The 17,994-nt window shown below is 37.6% G+C and overlaps 1 protein-coding gene across 3 annotated transcripts in view; it reads right to left on the reverse strand.

Annotated features, from left to right (window-relative positions):
* Rnf130 (ring finger protein 130) overlaps window positions 1–17,994 on the reverse strand; it is an 81,018-nt gene that overhangs the window by 40,834 nt on the left and 22,190 nt on the right. For all 3 annotated transcript variants that reach the window (XM_048334248.1, XM_048334247.1, XM_048334246.1), the window contains exons 2-3: window positions 16,161–16,355; window positions 3,940–4,190 (exon numbers count right to left, since the gene is read on the reverse strand). In XM_048334248.1, the coding sequence (XP_048190205.1) occupies window positions 3,940–4,190; window positions 16,161–16,355 (446 nt within the window). The remainder of the gene's footprint in view (window positions 1–3,939; window positions 4,191–16,160; window positions 16,356–17,994) is intronic.

Genomic DNA, 17,994 nt, shown 5'->3' on the forward strand with positions numbered 1-17,994 from the left:
AGATTAGGAGATTGATTCCTTGAGGAATGAACAGGGCACTGAGTTTACTGATCTTACTCTCCCATACATTCCAGGTAATGTGCTACAGAAGATTACAACACAAACCTACCCACAGAACAGCTAAAGCCAAGAAAGCTTGATTCTCATAGCTACAGTGCCTGGAAAAGGGTGGCCTAATGTCAGCAAACTTTTTGGGCAATACTCTAGCCAAATGCTAAGAACTATTCTCCTCCTACCACCCTGCTTCCACCAGCATGCCATAGGTTTCTCTTGCAGCTGCTCACAAGAGAACTGAGTGCATTGACTTGACATCTACAGGGCACTTTGCCCAAAAGCAGAACACACATCATTTTCAAGTACCCCTGACACATTCACCAAGATACACCATATCCTAGTAAGAAATCTACAGAGAAATGAGACCAGACATGGTGGTTCATTCCCCGAGTCCCAGCTACTTGGGGTGGACTGCAATTATCTCAATCAGTGAGCTAGCATGCACACCTATGATCTCAGCTTTGAAAGACACAGGCTGAAGACCACCAGTCTGAGATTAGACCCATGTAAAGATGGGAGGCCTTGTCTGAAAAATAAGGCAAAAATGATGTTTTATTTATGATGGCCTAAAACTCAAATTAACCTCAATATCTCTTAATGAGTAAATGGGTAAATAAACTTAAGTATATACACACTATGAAATACTACTCAGCAACAAAGAATAAACTACTCATACACACATATAACTTGGAAAAATATCAAGGGAATTATGCCAAGCAAAGGAAGTACAAATTCCAGACCAAACACAGTGGCTCATGCCTATAATACCAGCTATTTGGGAGATAGAATTGAGAGGATAGTGGGGCATGACTCAAGTGATAGGAGTACCTGCGTAGCAAGCCTAAGATTTTCAGTCCAAACCTCAGTACAGCCTTGCTCCAACAAAACCCCAGGCTCTATAATTCAAGTATGATAGACTTCCATCTATATACTCCTTCTTGAAATGACAGATAGGAAATAGATGGTGGTAGTGAGAAGTCAGGAAACTGAGGTAGTGGCTGTGGTTATAAGAGCAGCACCAGATCTTTAGGATACATTACATTGTTCTACATCTTGACTGTGATGGCTGTCACAGGCATCCACATATGTGATAAAAATGCACAGAACCAAATACACACAAATGCACAGAAATTAAACTACAGAAATATGAAGATTTTAGTGGATTCAGTAAGATTTAGTAAGATCACAGCCACATCAATTTCCAGGTTGTGGTATTTACTGTAGATGAGCAAGTGGGGGGAAATATTACAGGGTCGTGGATTTCTTTTTACATGGAAGTAAAGCTACAATTAGATCAAGCTGAAGTTTAAAAAAGGGAAAGGGCTGGCACTTTTAACATACACATAAAACCTGAAACTAATTATGAAGCAACATTATTAAACAAATACAAAATATCTGACGTGTACTTTTCAAAAATGTCAGCATCACAAACAGTCACTGTTAAGAGACTTGACAGCTGAATCAACATATAATCTGATCCAATCAATCTGGAATATTCCTGGCTATCAAGGACATTATTGAGCTAGTTTTACACAACTTGAAAAAGGTCTGCAGATCATATACTATGCCAGTGTTTCCTGACTTATACAGTCATTATAAAAGAAAAAATTGGGGTCTGGAGGTGTGGCTCAGGTGGCAGATTGCCAGCTAATGAGTTAAAGTGTCAGATACTGAGTTTGAGTCCTGGTCTCAAAAGCATTTCTTTTGGCTGGTGTTGTTAACAAAATACAAAATAAAGTCAGTATTTAAGGGTGGAGGAGCATTATGTGTCAAGCACACTGTATAAATTGGTTAAAGACAATATTTAGGAACTAAAGGTATGGCTCCAATGGTAGAGCTCCAGACTGAGTAAAAAAACCAAAACTGAGCAATAGTGTGAGGCTCCAAGTTCAAGCCCTAGAACTTGCAACAACAAAAAAAAAAGAAAAATAATATATCCATACATGAAAAAGGAAACACAGAAAAGTACTAACAGAATCTGAGTGAAGAGAATATTTTATACTACTATTACAACTTTGTTGCTGTTCATGGTTGTGGTCATGGGGCTTGAACTTAGGGCTTGGGTGCTGTCCCTGAGCGACTTTGTGCTCAAAGCTAGTGCTCTATCACTTGAGTCATAGCTCCACTTCCAGTTCTCGAGTGGATTATTGGGGATAACCGTCTCACAGGGACTTTTCTGCCCAGGTTGGCTTTGGCCCGTGATCCTCAGATCTCAGCTTCCTGAGTAGCTAGGATTACAGGTGTGAGCCACTGTCACCCAGGGCAACTTTTTTTCTTTTTTTTCCTTTTTGCCAGTCCTGGGGCTTCAACCTGGCCTGAGCACTGTTCCTGATCTTCTTTTTTGCTCAAGGCTAGCACTCTACCACTTGAGCCAAAGCACCACTTCTGGCCTTTTCTGTGTATCTGGTACTAAGGAATCAAATTCAGGGCTTCATTCATGCAAGCACTCTACCACTAAGCCACTTTCCCAGCCCTTAGTGCAACTTTTTAAATACTATTCTGCAACTATAAATAATGAAACTTACCAAAATTAAAAAATTTTAAAGTATGCAAGACACCGTACAGACCTGGCACATATTTCAAAATATTATGTTTTTTTAAAAATTAAGTAGTTTCACAGAGGTTTCAAGTCCACATGTCAGGTTGTAAGTATAAAGAAAGCATCTTGATCAATGTCACTCCTTCCTCTGTTTCCCCCATTTCCCTCTTCTCATCTACACCCTCGAGTTACGTAGTTCCAATTTTTACGTAATGTACACTGAATATGGCTGCATTTGCTCACCCTTCTTCCCCTTGTTTGTGAGCCCTTCTCATTGTCCCCTCCCCATGAACATGTTTCTACCTCCTGGAATTCATTTGAAAATTGTGGGGTACTGTCTAGAAATTTCAATGACTGTATATAGCTCTGTGGCAGAGCATTTGCCTATTCATGAAACACTGAGTTTGATTTCCAACAGAGCAAAAACAGAGAAAAAGTAACTTCCTACCTATTTTCAGATGAAACAAGGTGAAATGCTAAATAAACTAGTCAAGAGAAGCAGTACAAACGTGTGGTGAGGCAGAGCTTGACTCGGATCTTTGCTGTGCCAAACCTGTGCTTCCTTCACTACAATGAAGAAGGATGAAAATCCCACTCCCCCAGGGATCTGGGTGCACTGGGCTACAAGAAGACAGCACTAGGCTATGTAAACCACTCTCTAACTTCTCCTATAGGAAAAGTTGAGGGCAGGGACCTAACAGACTATAGACACCATAGCAACAAAGGGAGAAAACCATTCTCCAAGCCCAGAGCAGCATACAACCTCTACAGTGCCCTCAGCTACTCATGTAGGACGTGATGCTGAATGAAATTTCTAAAATGACTATTTAGGGAGATCTCTTCTATTGTCTGTCCTTCCTCCTCATCCTCACTCCTGGACTTGAGTTTTAATATGACAGAGAATTTACTTTTAATTAATTTTCTTTTGCCCAGAACAGATAACACATAATTCATATGGGGAAAAAAGATTCACAAAGAAAAGGTATAAGTGAATTCTCTTCCTCAACCCTCCCAGTTCCCATCTCCAAAGACAACGGAAGGTACTTGTTTAAAACTACAACTCTATGATTTCACCGAACTAACAGAATTACCTAGGTTATATTGTGACATAAAACTATCTACCTAACCAGAATATTACCAGTGAGATTACTACACATACAATGATTTTTTCCTTTAAGGCATTTAAAATATCCTTAAAAATATCTATGTGCATAGCTGCATTTTCAACACAGTCAAATAACTGCAGGTTATATACATTTTAATGAAAAATGTGTGCATGATCTCTGATCACAACATATATATGGATTTGTGTCTGCTGAAAACCAATCTCTGTACTTGTAGCTCACCTGGTTCCTGTCGCGTGCATTTGTGTACCTGATCTTCTGAATGAAGTAGAATATGAGCCACGCTGAAGAAATAATCATCAAAACAATAAAGGATATTGACACGAAGACTAGAGAGCCACGGCTGAAGTTCTTTGGCGGCATCCGAGTTCCAACAGCTATTGTCATTTGTACAGAGATGTTTTTCTCCAGATAACTCAAAATGTCCTTACCCCTCAATTCTGTTATCATGACAGCAATTATATCTCCAGTACCTGTAATGTAAAACAAATACATTTCTCAAGTGGCATCTAAACGTATAGAAACCTTAGATACATAACTACTACTCTTTGAAAAGAAACTACAGGTTCTGCTAATGGAAGGATTTGCAGACTGTACTTTCTGCAGAAATGCAATTGCAATTGTGTAAGCTGTGTGATACCTAAGACTTAAACACTAGGCATAAAATAACTGTAGTGCTAGGAATCACATTAGTTTGTAATTGGATTAAAAAAAAAAGATTATTCAGCCAGTCAAATGGTAACCTGGAGAGCAATAGAAATGTGGCAGAATCATGGTGGGTTTACATCATAAGACATTTTCTATTTCAAATGATTTTCGGAAAGTCTTAATTTTTTTCTTTAAATTAAAAAAAATGCAGTGCTGGGGACTGAACCCAGGACCTTGTGCTATGTGAATAAGCTGTATCTCCAGTATAATTTCTTAAGAAAAGGTAAAAAGTGTGTTATGGTACAAATAGGTACTTCTTGCACTGATTTTCTAAGAATCATTCCTGAGCAATACTGTGTAAAGAAACAGTGCAAGTAATAGAAAACAGCACACAGCTGGAGCTTTATAACATCACTGAGACAGGATGCACATTTTAGAGCTACAACAAAGTACCAAATGCCAGTTGAAACCTTTTATAACGTTAAAAAAACCTAACATTGCCTATGTCTAATGGAGTAAGGTCCTTTTGTAGTTTCTTCTAAAACTTGGAGCTCAACCTCTACTCTTTCCATCCCATTTCCTTTCCACTTCCCTTACCCCCACCTCCTCAAGAGACAGCACAGGCTAACTCATGATACTCCTGCTTTAGCCTCCTGAGTGTTGAAATTACAGGTGTGTATCCCCACACCCAGAAAACTCAAATTTTATTGAAATAAGTCCAAGAGTTGACATTCTGAACTAGTAACCAGAATGGTAACGAAAACACTTTTAGCTTCTAATAGCTTTTTAGAGGTTTGCCCACAGTCACAAATTATGTCTGAAGATAATCACCATCCCTTTCTTCTTCCACTAAGGCGTCAGCTCCCCTCTTTAAGGAAACAGACAGGAATCTACCACTTACATAGTTGTCAGCAACCATACTTTCCTAAACTCAAGCTGCCTGTGGCAACATGCAACTTTTATAATCTATCTTCTCCAACAGCCTCTAAGAGACTGGAGGTTGGGTTTCTCATTTGGTTTAAGAGAAAACCAAAGTCTGTTATCTAAATATGAATAAAACCTGTGCATGTAAACATAAAATGCAAAACCAAACAGAACTCTAAAATTGACCTTTCAAAGCTTTCTTGAATATAAAACATTTTATTTGGTTTACTTATTGTATTTAGCTAAATGAACCATCCTTGTATTACATTCTGTCAAGACTACATGAAACAGAAAACAAATTGAAATTTTATGAAAAAATGTAACCCAATGGAACATATATTTGTGTATTACCTTATTCAAAACTGTTCCAGCCACATTATCAGAATAGTAGTTTATTAAAATACTGATAAAAATCCATAAACAAAATCAAAACTGCAAAATTAAAGCAAGCAATCAAGTTAACATCCAATTACTTTCTAAAATAAGAGTTCTGATCAGTAAGTTAGGGATGAATCATAAAATAATACTAAACCAGTTTGACTCTCCATCTAGAAACTTAAGTTTATACTTTTAAAATGTTGTTCAACAGGCAATGGTCTGTGGTGGAAGATACCAGGTATGGCTATAAAGTAACTGAGACGGATCCCACAAGCGACACATGACAATCAGTCTCATTGCTTTATAATCACACCAGGTACAAATGGTTTTAGAAATCAGTTCTGAGGCTCTCTCTTGAAGACTCAAGCTGGAAAAGGAGTGGGAAAGTGCACAGGCAGCCAAAGGAATCAATTCAGGTAAGTGCATTGAAAGAACACTAAATGGAAGCAGCATCTAATTTCAACAGGAAAGCTGTTTGGGAAAAGAAATGTTTGATTATTTCAACCATGTAGTCAGTGGTATTTACTGAAAACATACTATAACTAAGGTATCTTTTATATTCATTGTTCTTCCTTTCACTTCTTAAAGGAAGTAAAAAAAAAACTATCTGCTCTTGATGAGCATGAAAAGTGAATATGCTTTGAGGGAGAATCTGAAAAGGGCAAGAAAGAGTAACCTAACACAGGTATATTTTCAACATGTGGCACTAAGGAGGAATGTGGGAAAAGTGAGGGCAAAGAAAACTGAGAAACCGCTCATCCAGTAAAATAAAAAATCAATTATAGCAGACCATCTGAATACTAGGTGAAGGCACTGGATTTTTAACCATGCAAGTTCTTAAGTCTCTTATAGAATCTGATGGAAGATATACAGAAAACTCTTTCTAGAAGAAAAATCTCTCTTTCCCCCACATCAAAGGCTGCTTAGGTTGAAGGATCCTGACTTATTTTTCTTGTGGTACTAGAGTTATGACTCAGAAGACTGGTTTAAAGATGCTGTAGACACCTGACTTAAAGATTTAGGGACCCTTGACATAGCCTGAGAAGGAATATTAAAACCAGAAAAAAATTAACCTTCAGGATAAAACTATGGTTAAATCAGCAGTGATTGGTGAGAATTAAGGATAGTTAGACCATAATGATAGAAACAATTAAGTAGAGATGACAAATATCTAGGACATCTATTATTATTCCCATGTTCTAAACCTTTGGCAAACACTGCTAATGTCATGGATATGGCCACATTTTTTTTTCTTTGATGACTTTCTCCATTGTGATTTTATTTTATTTTTGGTAGGTTGTGAGGCTTGAACTCAGGGCGTGGCTCAAGGCTAGTTCTCTACCACTTTGAGCCACAGCTCCACTTCCAGTTTTTGAGTGGTTAGTTGGAGATAAGAGTCTCACAGGGATTTTCTGCCAGGGCTGACTTCAAACAGCAATCCTCATATCTCAGCCTCCTGAATAGCTAGGATTACAGGCATGAGCCACTAGTGTCTGTTTCCATTGTGATTCTTTAGTGACAATTTATGTTTCCCATTGCTTGAATCTGGCTACTTTAATAAACAATTTTATTCTCTTATTTTGGAAATTTTCAAACTTAAGAGTTTCAATACTATGTGAGAATTCACATGCCCTTTATTTAATTTGTACCACATTGCCCTTTCTGCATAGTAGTTTGTTTTTGGTGCTGATCTTGGGGCTGGATCTCAGGGCCTCGGTGCTGTTCTTGAGTTTTTGTGCTGAAGGCACACTCTACCCTGGAGCTACAGCTTTACTTCCAGCTTCTTTGCTGGTAGAGAGGAGTTTCAAAGACTTTTCTGTCTGGGCTGGCTTCAAACTGTGATTCTCAGATCTCAGCTTCCCATAGTAGCTATGATTATAGGCATGAGCTACTAGCACCCAGCTTCTACATGTCTTTTTATTTATTCGCTTTTGGTACTACTCAAGGTTAACATGCAAGTTCTCTACCACTGAGCTACAGCCCTTGCTGTATGTATGCATTTATTTATTTATTTATTTATTTATTTATTTATTTATTTATTTATTTATTTATTTATTTTTGCCAGTCCTGGGGCTTGGGACTCAGGGTCTGAGCACCGTCCTAGGCTTCTTTTTGCTCAAGGCTAGCATTCTACCACTTCTGGATTTTTCTGTATATGTGCTGAGGAATCAAACCCAGGGCTTCATGTATGCTTGGCAAGCACTCGACCACTAGATTACATCCCCAGCCCATGTATTTATTTATTTATTTATTTATTTATTTATTTTTTGGGCCAGTCGTGGGCCTTGGACTCAGGGCCTGAGCACTGTCCCTGGCTTCTTCCCGCTCAAGGCTAGCACTCTGCCACTTGAGCCACAGCGCCGCTTCTGGCCGTTTTCTGTATATGTGGTGCTGGGGAATCGAACCTAGGGCCTCGTGTATCCGAGGCAGGCACTCTTGCCACTAGGCTCTATCCCCAGCCCCATGTATTTATTTTTGATGAAACAAATAAAAGTACACTGCAACAAACAATGTTTCATCCTTAAATATTTCAGCAGTATTTCCTATGAACAAGGTTATTTTAAATGTCAAGGATTCAATTATTCATACTTAAAATCTTTACTTCTAACATAATGCAATTCTTTAAATAGTCAAGTCCACATTCAAATATGAACTTGTCCTAGTAATGACTTTTATGATTGTTTTGTTTAGTATTATATCCAGGTATGATTGTTTTGTTTAGTATTATAGCCGGGATCTATCAGGGCCCACAGACATTGTCTTGGTTATCTTGTGTCATTAGTCTTCCTTGATCTAAAATAAAATAGTTCTTTAAGTCACTTTTGGTTCACTGCTTATGATGCTGACCTTTTTGAAGAATCTAAGGTAGTGTTTTGAAAATGTGTCTCAATTTGGGTGTCTTTAATATTTCCTGATGACAAGAAAGCTATGAGGTCATGTTATATCTTCCTTTCCAGGATTGTACTTTTAAAATGTTCCTTACATCAAGAAGCACAATGGTAGATTTATTCCTCATGGCAAAGTTTAAGACTTGATTAATTTGCCAAATTTCTTCACTACAAGCAAGTATATTCCTCTTTTCAATTAATAAGCAGACCATGGGGCAATGTTTTCAGATCATGTGAATAGCCAGTTCCTCAATAAGCTTTCACTCAATGCTTATATCACCAAGATAAACAATTACCAAATTAATTTCTATAATGACATTTGCAAAGCTGTAATTTTCAAAAGCTGTAATTTCATCTACATTTTATAAAACGATTCTGTAATTTTCTTCTTGTTCTTTTTTCCCCATGAACAGCAGAACTGTCCCACTCCCAACAATTCTATATTTCAATGGAGAAAAAGATGGATGGAAAAATATGGTAATACTGCTATGAACCTTATTATAAACCAATTTTGGGTAGCTAACAGTGAGAATCTCAGAATTAATCTCCTTTTGGATTATGGAATTTGAACATCTAGCATCAAATCTTAGCAAGATATATACTAGTAAGCTTACTTGTTGTCTAAGAAAATCTCTGTATAAAATCTCATCTACCAGAGATTTTATATTTTCACTGAGGAATTTGTCTGTTAAGTCTAAATCAGTTACCAAAGTTCTGAGGAATTTCAAAAAATCAGAGATGTAATCTTAAATTTCATATAAAAATGAGGGAAATGATGCACTACTAACATTAAGTATCTCTATTAATTTTTTATAACTTGGTAGTTACTAGCAATTACTTTGTAACTTGGTACTTACTAGTGATGGTATTGTAATTACTTCTGTAAAACTCCATGGATACTTTATACGTTAAAAGCAGATTAAGGTGATTAAAACACTGTAAGGTTCTAGAAGGACTACTGATGAGGAATAAGCAGGTATAATTCCAAGGATTTTCTGTAATACTCTGTAGCTGCAGAGTTGGCAAGCCCTAAACATACAATCTAAATCTTATAGAAAACCGGGAACACTGTATTTACTCAGAACCTAGAAACTTTAAGAGTGACATGCTGGCCTAATGTCTCATACCTCAGTTATTTAACATACTTTTTGTACGTTGGTCCTGGGGCTTTAAACTCAGGACCTGGGCACTCGAGTTTTTTTTTTTTTTTTTTTTTTTTTAGTTTGTTTTTTTTTGCTCAAGGCTAGTGCTCTACCACTTGAGCCACATTTCTGGCTTTTCGCATTTATGACTTTTGGGTTTAATTGGACATAAGACTCTCAGGGAATTTCCTGACTGGGCTGGCTTCAAACTGTGATCTTCAGATCTCAGCCTCTTGAGTAGCTAGGATCACAAGCGTGATCCATCAGCATGGCCCAGCACATTTTTCTACATATAAACAAAAAACCCTACAAACAGAATACAACCTCCCAAATTAGGACATGATCAATATTTGATGCCTTCTCTTCTCTGAGTTCATTTAAAAATTCTCAATTTTTCCAGGAATGTCCATTGTAGCAATGCAGACTAGAGTCATACTGCTGCACTTAGCAATCATTTTGTTTTGTCTTTTTAAAAAAATCCCATTTCTGTCCCTTTGGTGCAGTTCCCCGATCTTCCTTTAATGCTCATGACCTTGATACTTTTGAAGATTACAGTCCAGTTCCTTTGTAGAAGGTATTTCCTCATGGCTAGATCCGGGTCATGCAACTCTGGCAGTAACATCAGAGAAGCAAAGCTGTGCTCTTTTTCAATGTATACTAGCAGGTGGTTTAGTTTCATCCTTCCCATCATTGATGAAGTTCCCTTTGATCATCTGTGAAAGTGATATCCTCTAGGTATGTGAACATGAAGCCACTATGGGAGGTACTTTGAGAGTAGATAAATATTCTATTCTTCATTAAGCATTTAGATTACTATGGGTTCATGATCTTTTGTTTTATTCGGTGGGTTAAAATAGTTACTATGATTCATTTCTTGGGCTTACAGTAATCTATAAAGAGATTAAGCCCAATTCTCCCTTATAGTAATGTGTAAGCCCAAGAAAGGGCTCAGTAAACTGAACCATTACATTCATGGATGGCAGGACTGTGATTTCTCATTTCCGGAGTATGAGTTTAGAGATAAACAAGGGGGAAACGCTGAAGTATCCAAGTAATAACAGATTAGAGTTGAAGAGGTAAGCATCAACTCATTCTTGGCTATACAGATGGCTAAATATAAAAATATTTATGGGTATGCATACTTCTATAAATATGCAGGAATATCTGTAGAGGTTAGTATAGACATGTATTTCTATCAGGGCCAGAAGCAAGAGATACTTCATTAGTAATATGCGTACCTACTACCCAGATAATGGTTTCTATTCCCTATCCTCCAATGATGTTTGAGGATTCCTTAGAGAAATGACTGCCTCCAGGAGTGGGATAGAAAATACATGCAAGATGGATCTCATATTATCAGACAGTAACTTTTACCATTAGAAAAGACATGCTCAAAAAGTGAAAGAAACCAAAATTCCAACACTCACAATAATAGGGGCATGTCAAAAGACACAGGAACCAAATGAATGAGTTCCCAATGGTCAAAGCCAAAGTAATCTGAATAATTAAGTCATGTTGTGCTATGTTCTAAACTGTAAGATAAATATGAGTCTATACTGAGAAAAATAAGTGGATGAATTAAATGGAACAGAGACAAATCGAGAAGGAAGTCACCCACACAAAGGAATTCCAAATACTGCTCTAAGGTGATTAAGCCCAACTCCCCCTTTCTAGTATAGGTTACAAATAATGACTTCTACAAAGTATCGTATAGAAGAGGAAAAAGGAACTTTATAATAGGGAAGTCACCTCAGCCACGTGAGCAAGGCCAGTACCAAGAGTGATAATTCATAATGACAGCACATAAACTATGATGCTAATGGTACTTTACCTTCGGTGACTTTCATTCTCAAACTCAGATCACTAGTCTAATTATGAGAAAAATATCAACATGTCCCAACTAAGAAACAGTCTACAAAATACCTGACCAGCACTCCTCAAAGCTATTATTGTCAGAAGAAAAAAAACCAAAGTCTGAAACTATCACAACCAAAAGAAACTAAGAAGATATCCCAAAACAGCAAAACATTGGGTAAAAACTAAAGAAATCTTAATAAAGTAAGGAATTTATTAGCTAATAATTGCAGAATTATTAATCAACATTGGTTCATTAATTTGGCAAATATACAATACTCACTTAAAACACTGATCACAGAAAAAATGGTAGCTCAGATTTACCTTCACAATTTTTCATAAATGTAAAACTTAAAGTTTATTTTAAAAATTTCAATATATAAAAAGTCAAATTAGCTCATCATTATATGAACCAGTGAAAAATGTCTGTAACCTATGAAACTGGTTTTTAAACCAGTATTCCAAACTTGTGTAAAGCCTGCATAATATTTTACCTTCTTCCTCCTCTGTTGCCCGTGGGGTAAGGATAAGTACACAGCAGACAAAAAAGTAATCGTGCAATGAGTTCTATCAGCAGACGGCTAGTAGATAAGGAGTCTCAAATATCCTCCAGGTGCATGCATGCATGCATCCATCCATCTATCTGGCCAGTAATGGTTGTTTTTTTTAACTCTGAGCTTTGCACTCTTGCTTACTTATCTTTATTCACAGATAGCACTCTACTGCTTGAGCCATGCTCCAGTTCAGCATTTCGCTGGTTAACTGGAGATGGAGGTTGACAGACTTTTCTGCTTGAGATCTTCCAGGTCTCAGCTCCTGGGGAGCTAGTATTACAAGTGTAAGCCACCAGTGCTCAGTACTACTTTTTATATTTTAAAAGCTACTGCTTAAGTGTTTCAGGTTTTTGTTTTTGCTTTTGTTGTTAGTATGCAAGTTTTTTAACTCAGGGCCTTGTGCTTACTAGGCAGGCACTTGACTACTTAAACTATGTCCTTTAGTTATTCTTACATAAGGTCTCATATTTTTACCCTGGCAGGCCTGGACTGCAATCCTCCTATAATCACACCTGGCTTTTCTGTATTTCTTAACATACATTTAAAAATGTATGAAGTACATGGAACATGTAGGAAATATATTTGCAAACCCAGGTAAAAATATTCATATACAATTCGATTTCTTTACCATAGCAATAAAATTAAACTGCATGTTCCATCTTTTCTGGAGTAATAAAAATCAATATTCAGTTAGAGGCTAAAAATCTTTAAATGGTAACACAATAGTGCATTATTCATTTTCTTGATTTGCTTTTAGTACAATGCTAACAGATTTACATTAAGTGGCCCAAATTAATAGATATTAAAGGTGTTTTACATGTTGATGGTTTTTACTTGTTTTTATAAAGTATGTTGTTTATATCTAAAGTGAATTTTTTTCTTATGTATTGTTAGATAATGGGTACAGAGCTAAATAAGTTTTTTGTTTTTGGCCAGTCCTGGGGCTTGGACTCAGGGCCTGAGCACTGTCCCTGGCTTCATTTTGCTCAAGGCTAGCACTCTGCCACTTGAGTCACAGCGCCATTTCTGGCCATTTTCTATATATGTGGTGCTGGGGAATTGAACCCAGGGCCTCATGTATACGGAGCAAGCACTCTTGCCACTAGGCCATATCCCCAGCCCCTAAATAAGTTTTTTTTTTTTTTTTTTTTTGGCCAGTCCTGGGCCTTGGACTCAGGGCCTGAGCACTGTCCCTGGCTGCTTCCCGCTCAAGGCTAGCACTCTGCCACTTGAGCCACAGCGCCGCTTCTGGCCGTTTTCTGTATATGTGGTGCTGGGGAATCGAACCTAGGGCCTCGTGTATCCGAGGCAGGCACTCTTGCCACTAGGCTATATCCCCAGCCCCCTAAATAAGTTTTTAAAGAGAGTAAGATTGAAAAAGGAGAAGAGCCATTCCACTCAGATCATAATTCTGTTTACTCAGCCAAAAGAACAGTAAAGAAGCAGTTGACTGCTGTTGACAAAGACTAGAAAGCAACATTGTTTGGTTATGAATATCCACATATTCTTTAAAAATATTTAAATAAATCTAGATTTTCCAATTAGACAATAATCTGAAACAATTTAAGACAATAAACAATAATAATAAAGTCTACATAAAATTTTAAAACTGGAAAACAGATCCCTAGGTTTCAGATGAATGTGCATTATTTTAAATTCTCCAAGAGCCTGTAACTTCCCCTTTATACTACCACATATCCGCTAGCTACATGACAAAGAACTCCTTCTGCTAACTAGACGTAACAAGTAAAACCACATATTGAGCAGTCTTTCCTGTCAATGATATCATAGACACTGCATTGGGAAAGATGTCCTTCAGGCACCAGATGAAGGGCATTCCTTAGAAAATATGTCATTAAGCTCTAAAACAGTGTTGACAAAGAGAGAAGACAAAATACTTAATACGGTATTTTAAGATTTATTATAAAATATATTCTTTTTTTTGTCAGTCCTGGGCCTTGGACTCAGGGCCTGAGCACTGTCCCTGGCTTCTTTTTTGCTCAAGGCTAGCACTCTGCCAGTTCAGCCACAGTGCCACTTCTGTCCGTTTTCTGTATATGTGGTGCTGAGGAATCGAACCCAGGGCCTCATGAATATAAGGCAAGCTCTCTTGCCACTAGGCCATATTCCCAGCCCCATATTCTTAAGTGAGAAGAAAACAAAACTAAGTATCTTATAATTAATTAAAAGCATTTGTATGTAAGTCTTTGTATAGATGGATATTTCCGGATTTCTTAATTCATTTTCTTCACTCAGTGCTGGGTCATATGATAAACTGATGTTTAAAAGAACCTTCTAAACAGGTTTCCAATCTGGTTGTATCATTTCACTTTCCCACCAGCAGTGAATGAGGGTCCCAGTTTCTCCACATCCTCAAAAAAATTGGTACTGTTTCACATTTTAATTATAATCATGCTGGCAAGTAAGAAATAGTATCTTGTTTCTATTGCATTTTTCTAATGATTGAAATATCTAATCATTTAAAATATCAGTAAAAAATCTCCTATTTCAAATAGTTATTCTTTCCTGCTCAAAGACAAGAAGAAAACTACTGCCTTGAATCCAGTGTTCCCATAATGAGATGTAGCCCAATTAGACTACCCCTTGGATTCCCTGAAGAAATTAAGTTACAGGACTCCAGCAATCTCTGAGGAATGAAAAAAATAATCATTCATTCTATATTTTATTTCTGGTTTTTGTTTCAGTTTTGGTATAAGCATGAGTTTACTTTTTGCTATCAGAAGAAAAGCATTTTAGTTCTAAAAGGTTTACTTGGAAAGGAAGACAACAAACAACTCACAGAACTATAAAATTTAAATTCATCTGAATTATTCTATCAAGATATGTACAAAAGTATTAGTGACTCAAGAGAAGCAAATCTTTTTTTTGGGGGGGGGGCAGTCCTGGGGCTTGGACTCAAGGTCTGAGCACTGTCCTTGGCTTCTTTTGGCTCAAGGTTAGCACTCTACCTCTTGAGCCACAGCGCCACTTCTGGCTTTTTCTGTTTATGTGGTACAGAGGAATCAAACCCAGGGCTTCATGAATGCAAGGTGAGCACTCTACCACTAAGCCATATTCCCAGCCCAACAGAAGCAAATCTTCAAAACAAAACAAAACAAAACAAAAAACCCCAAAGCTGTCTAGGCATATTAAGTAAATATTAAAAGAATAAAAGCTAATTCCTTAAATAAGACAGTAGTTTGTTGGTGTTGAATTTTGAACTCACTCTTCAAGCCTGCTAGGCAAGTGCTCCACCACTTGAACCACACTCCCAGTCCCTTTTGCTTAATTTTTTTATTTTTATTTTTCAGATTGATTTTTATTTACATTTGCCAGAGTCAATCTTAAACCTCAAGCCTATTTATCCCTCCGCATAGCTGGGATCTAAAATTTTTAAGAATGCAAAAGCTAAATTTTTATTGAAGTTTGGACTTTAACAGAAACTTAAAGAATTTAAAGAAATGTAAAGAATGAACATCAGTTAGCACAAGTCTTGGCCTACTTCTCCTGTGCCTTATCTGCTCCAGTCTCTGGTGAGATGAAGAACCTATCTTGTATATGGTTACTGTGAGGACTAAGAAACATACTTTAAAAGCTCAAGTAAAGTGGCATATGTACATAGTAAGTACTCATGGAAAACCTACATTAGAACTATCCCAAATGTTCCCATAAGAACAGAAAATACATCTACTACTATTGCAAATCATAAATTCATAACAAGAATCCTTCCTAAACATGTAATCCTTGAGAATCCATAACCGAACCTGGTGAATGATTCCAAATCAAATACATTACCTTTCAAAGTTATCAAGCAAAGTATAGAAATGCAAAACAACTAAAGACTCAATCATGGGCAGTTATTTAACTAGTGCAAGTTTTATAAGTTGTTACAATCCTTACTTAAGGAAAAATTTACAAACAAATGACAATACTAAAAGTAAATAGTCAGAGAATTATACTGAAAATTATGATTTTTACCAAATGTAGAATGTTTACCTACAGAGCAAGATTTTTTAAAAGAAACAACAAAATCTAGAAGTTCATTTCTTGTTTACCTGGATGAGTCATGGTGACTGGCTCCTCTTTGGATTTATTATTATAGATGACTACAGCAACTGCATTGTGGAAAGCAGCCCGTGATATTTTCTCTTTAAATGTGCAGTTTCCTCTCTGCAGCAAAGCAATCCACTGTTTGATATTAGGAGGAACAAGGAACCGTGTTTGAGGATCACAGCCCAGATGATCGGCAACTAGAGGAAAACACACACACAATCACGTTAAAGATAAATAGAATTAAGACCTTATCAAAGTGTTCATCTCTTCTCTAAAAACTACAGTACTTCAGGGCTGGGGATATAGCCTAGTGGCAAGAGTGCCTGCCTCGGATACACGAGGCCCTAGGTTCGATTCCCCAGCACCACATATACAGAAACCGGCCAGAAGCGGCGCTGTGGCTCAAGCGCCAGAAGCGGCGCTGTGGCTCAAGTGGCAGAGTGCTAGCCTTGAGCGGGAAGAAGCCAGGGACAGTGCTCAGGCCCTGAGTCCAAGGCCCAGGACTGGCAAAACAAAAACTAAAAAAAAAAAAAAAACTACAGTACTCCAGGCAACTTAATGCCAGAAAGGCTATGAATATATACACAAAGTTCATTACAACGAATCCAATGAATGTGTGTACCAGGAGGAAGATGCACAACTAAAATGTTTCATGCCTACCTATTCATGAAGCAGAGAGTGGGAGAGTGGGAGAATCGTGGGAGAATCGTGGTTCCAGACAGCAATCTTCCTGCTGTGGTTATTTTTGAGATAAGGTTTCCCTTTTGCCCACAGCCAGCCTGTATGGCCAGCCTGGACCATGATCTTCCTATTTATATTTCCATAGTTGGATGGTTAGAGTGCACCACCACCATCCAACTTTTTTTTGTTTAGATGGACTTATTTTGGCTCCGCTCTCCTGGAACAGTTCTCCCAACCTCAGACTCCTGAGAGGCTAGGATGACTGATAGGGGCAACCACAGTTAGCCCTTGCTTGAGAGTTTCATGAACTTTTTACCAGGCATTGGCTTGGAACTATGATCTTCCCAATCTCTCAGCTTCCCCTCAAAAGTTCAAGTCGTGAAAATAATATGAAAGGAAAAAGTGTATATTTCTCTAATTTGTAATTATTTGTACAACTTTACATTGCAATATATGCACTGCAGAGTCCAAAGCAAATGGAAGAATAGAGAAAACGTTGTATATGAGAAACATTAGGCGTAGTAAAGAGTTTTAAATGTATGTAATTATAATTCTACAAGGAATAGGTAAGATAAAAATGTGAAGAGACACCAAGGGAACACTTCAAAACATAAATAAGTTAAAAAAAAAAAGAGGGGGCACATGTACTGTATCTATCTATCCACATGTCACAAGAAGACACCTATATCATCCCTTGGGAGTACAAATTGGGTGGCCACAGTTCTAAATTTTGGACACAGTTTATTCCAGAACCCATACATGCATTTAAATCTCATAGATTAAGTGCCTCAATTTTTTATTTCACACATATGGCCATCATAGCTCTAGGAAATCTTAAAGATGGCTCTTCTCATACTTCTAGCACAAGTTTAAAAATGAAGGAAAGGGCAGTCCATAAGGCATCACAGAAGGTCAGGGTGCAGACTGCTAGCCTACATGCAGTGACAGAGGTCAGAGGACCCATGCCTTCCACAGTCAGTCACTGCCAGCCCTGTGAGTGCTGGGGAAGACATGGAAAGAGGATCGCTGCACACTGATCCAAAAGGGTGAAAGAAGGGACAAATCAATGATGAAAAATTGATCATCAGGGCTGGACGTGTGGCTCAAGTGGTAGAACACCTGCTCAATAAACATGAGGCTCTGAGTTCAAGCCCC

This window comes from Perognathus longimembris, chromosome 25 (assembly GCF_023159225.1).
Source record: "Perognathus longimembris pacificus isolate PPM17 chromosome 25, ASM2315922v1, whole genome shotgun sequence".
In the NCBI taxonomy this organism is placed as follows: Eukaryota; Metazoa; Chordata; class Mammalia; order Rodentia; family Heteromyidae; genus Perognathus; species Perognathus longimembris.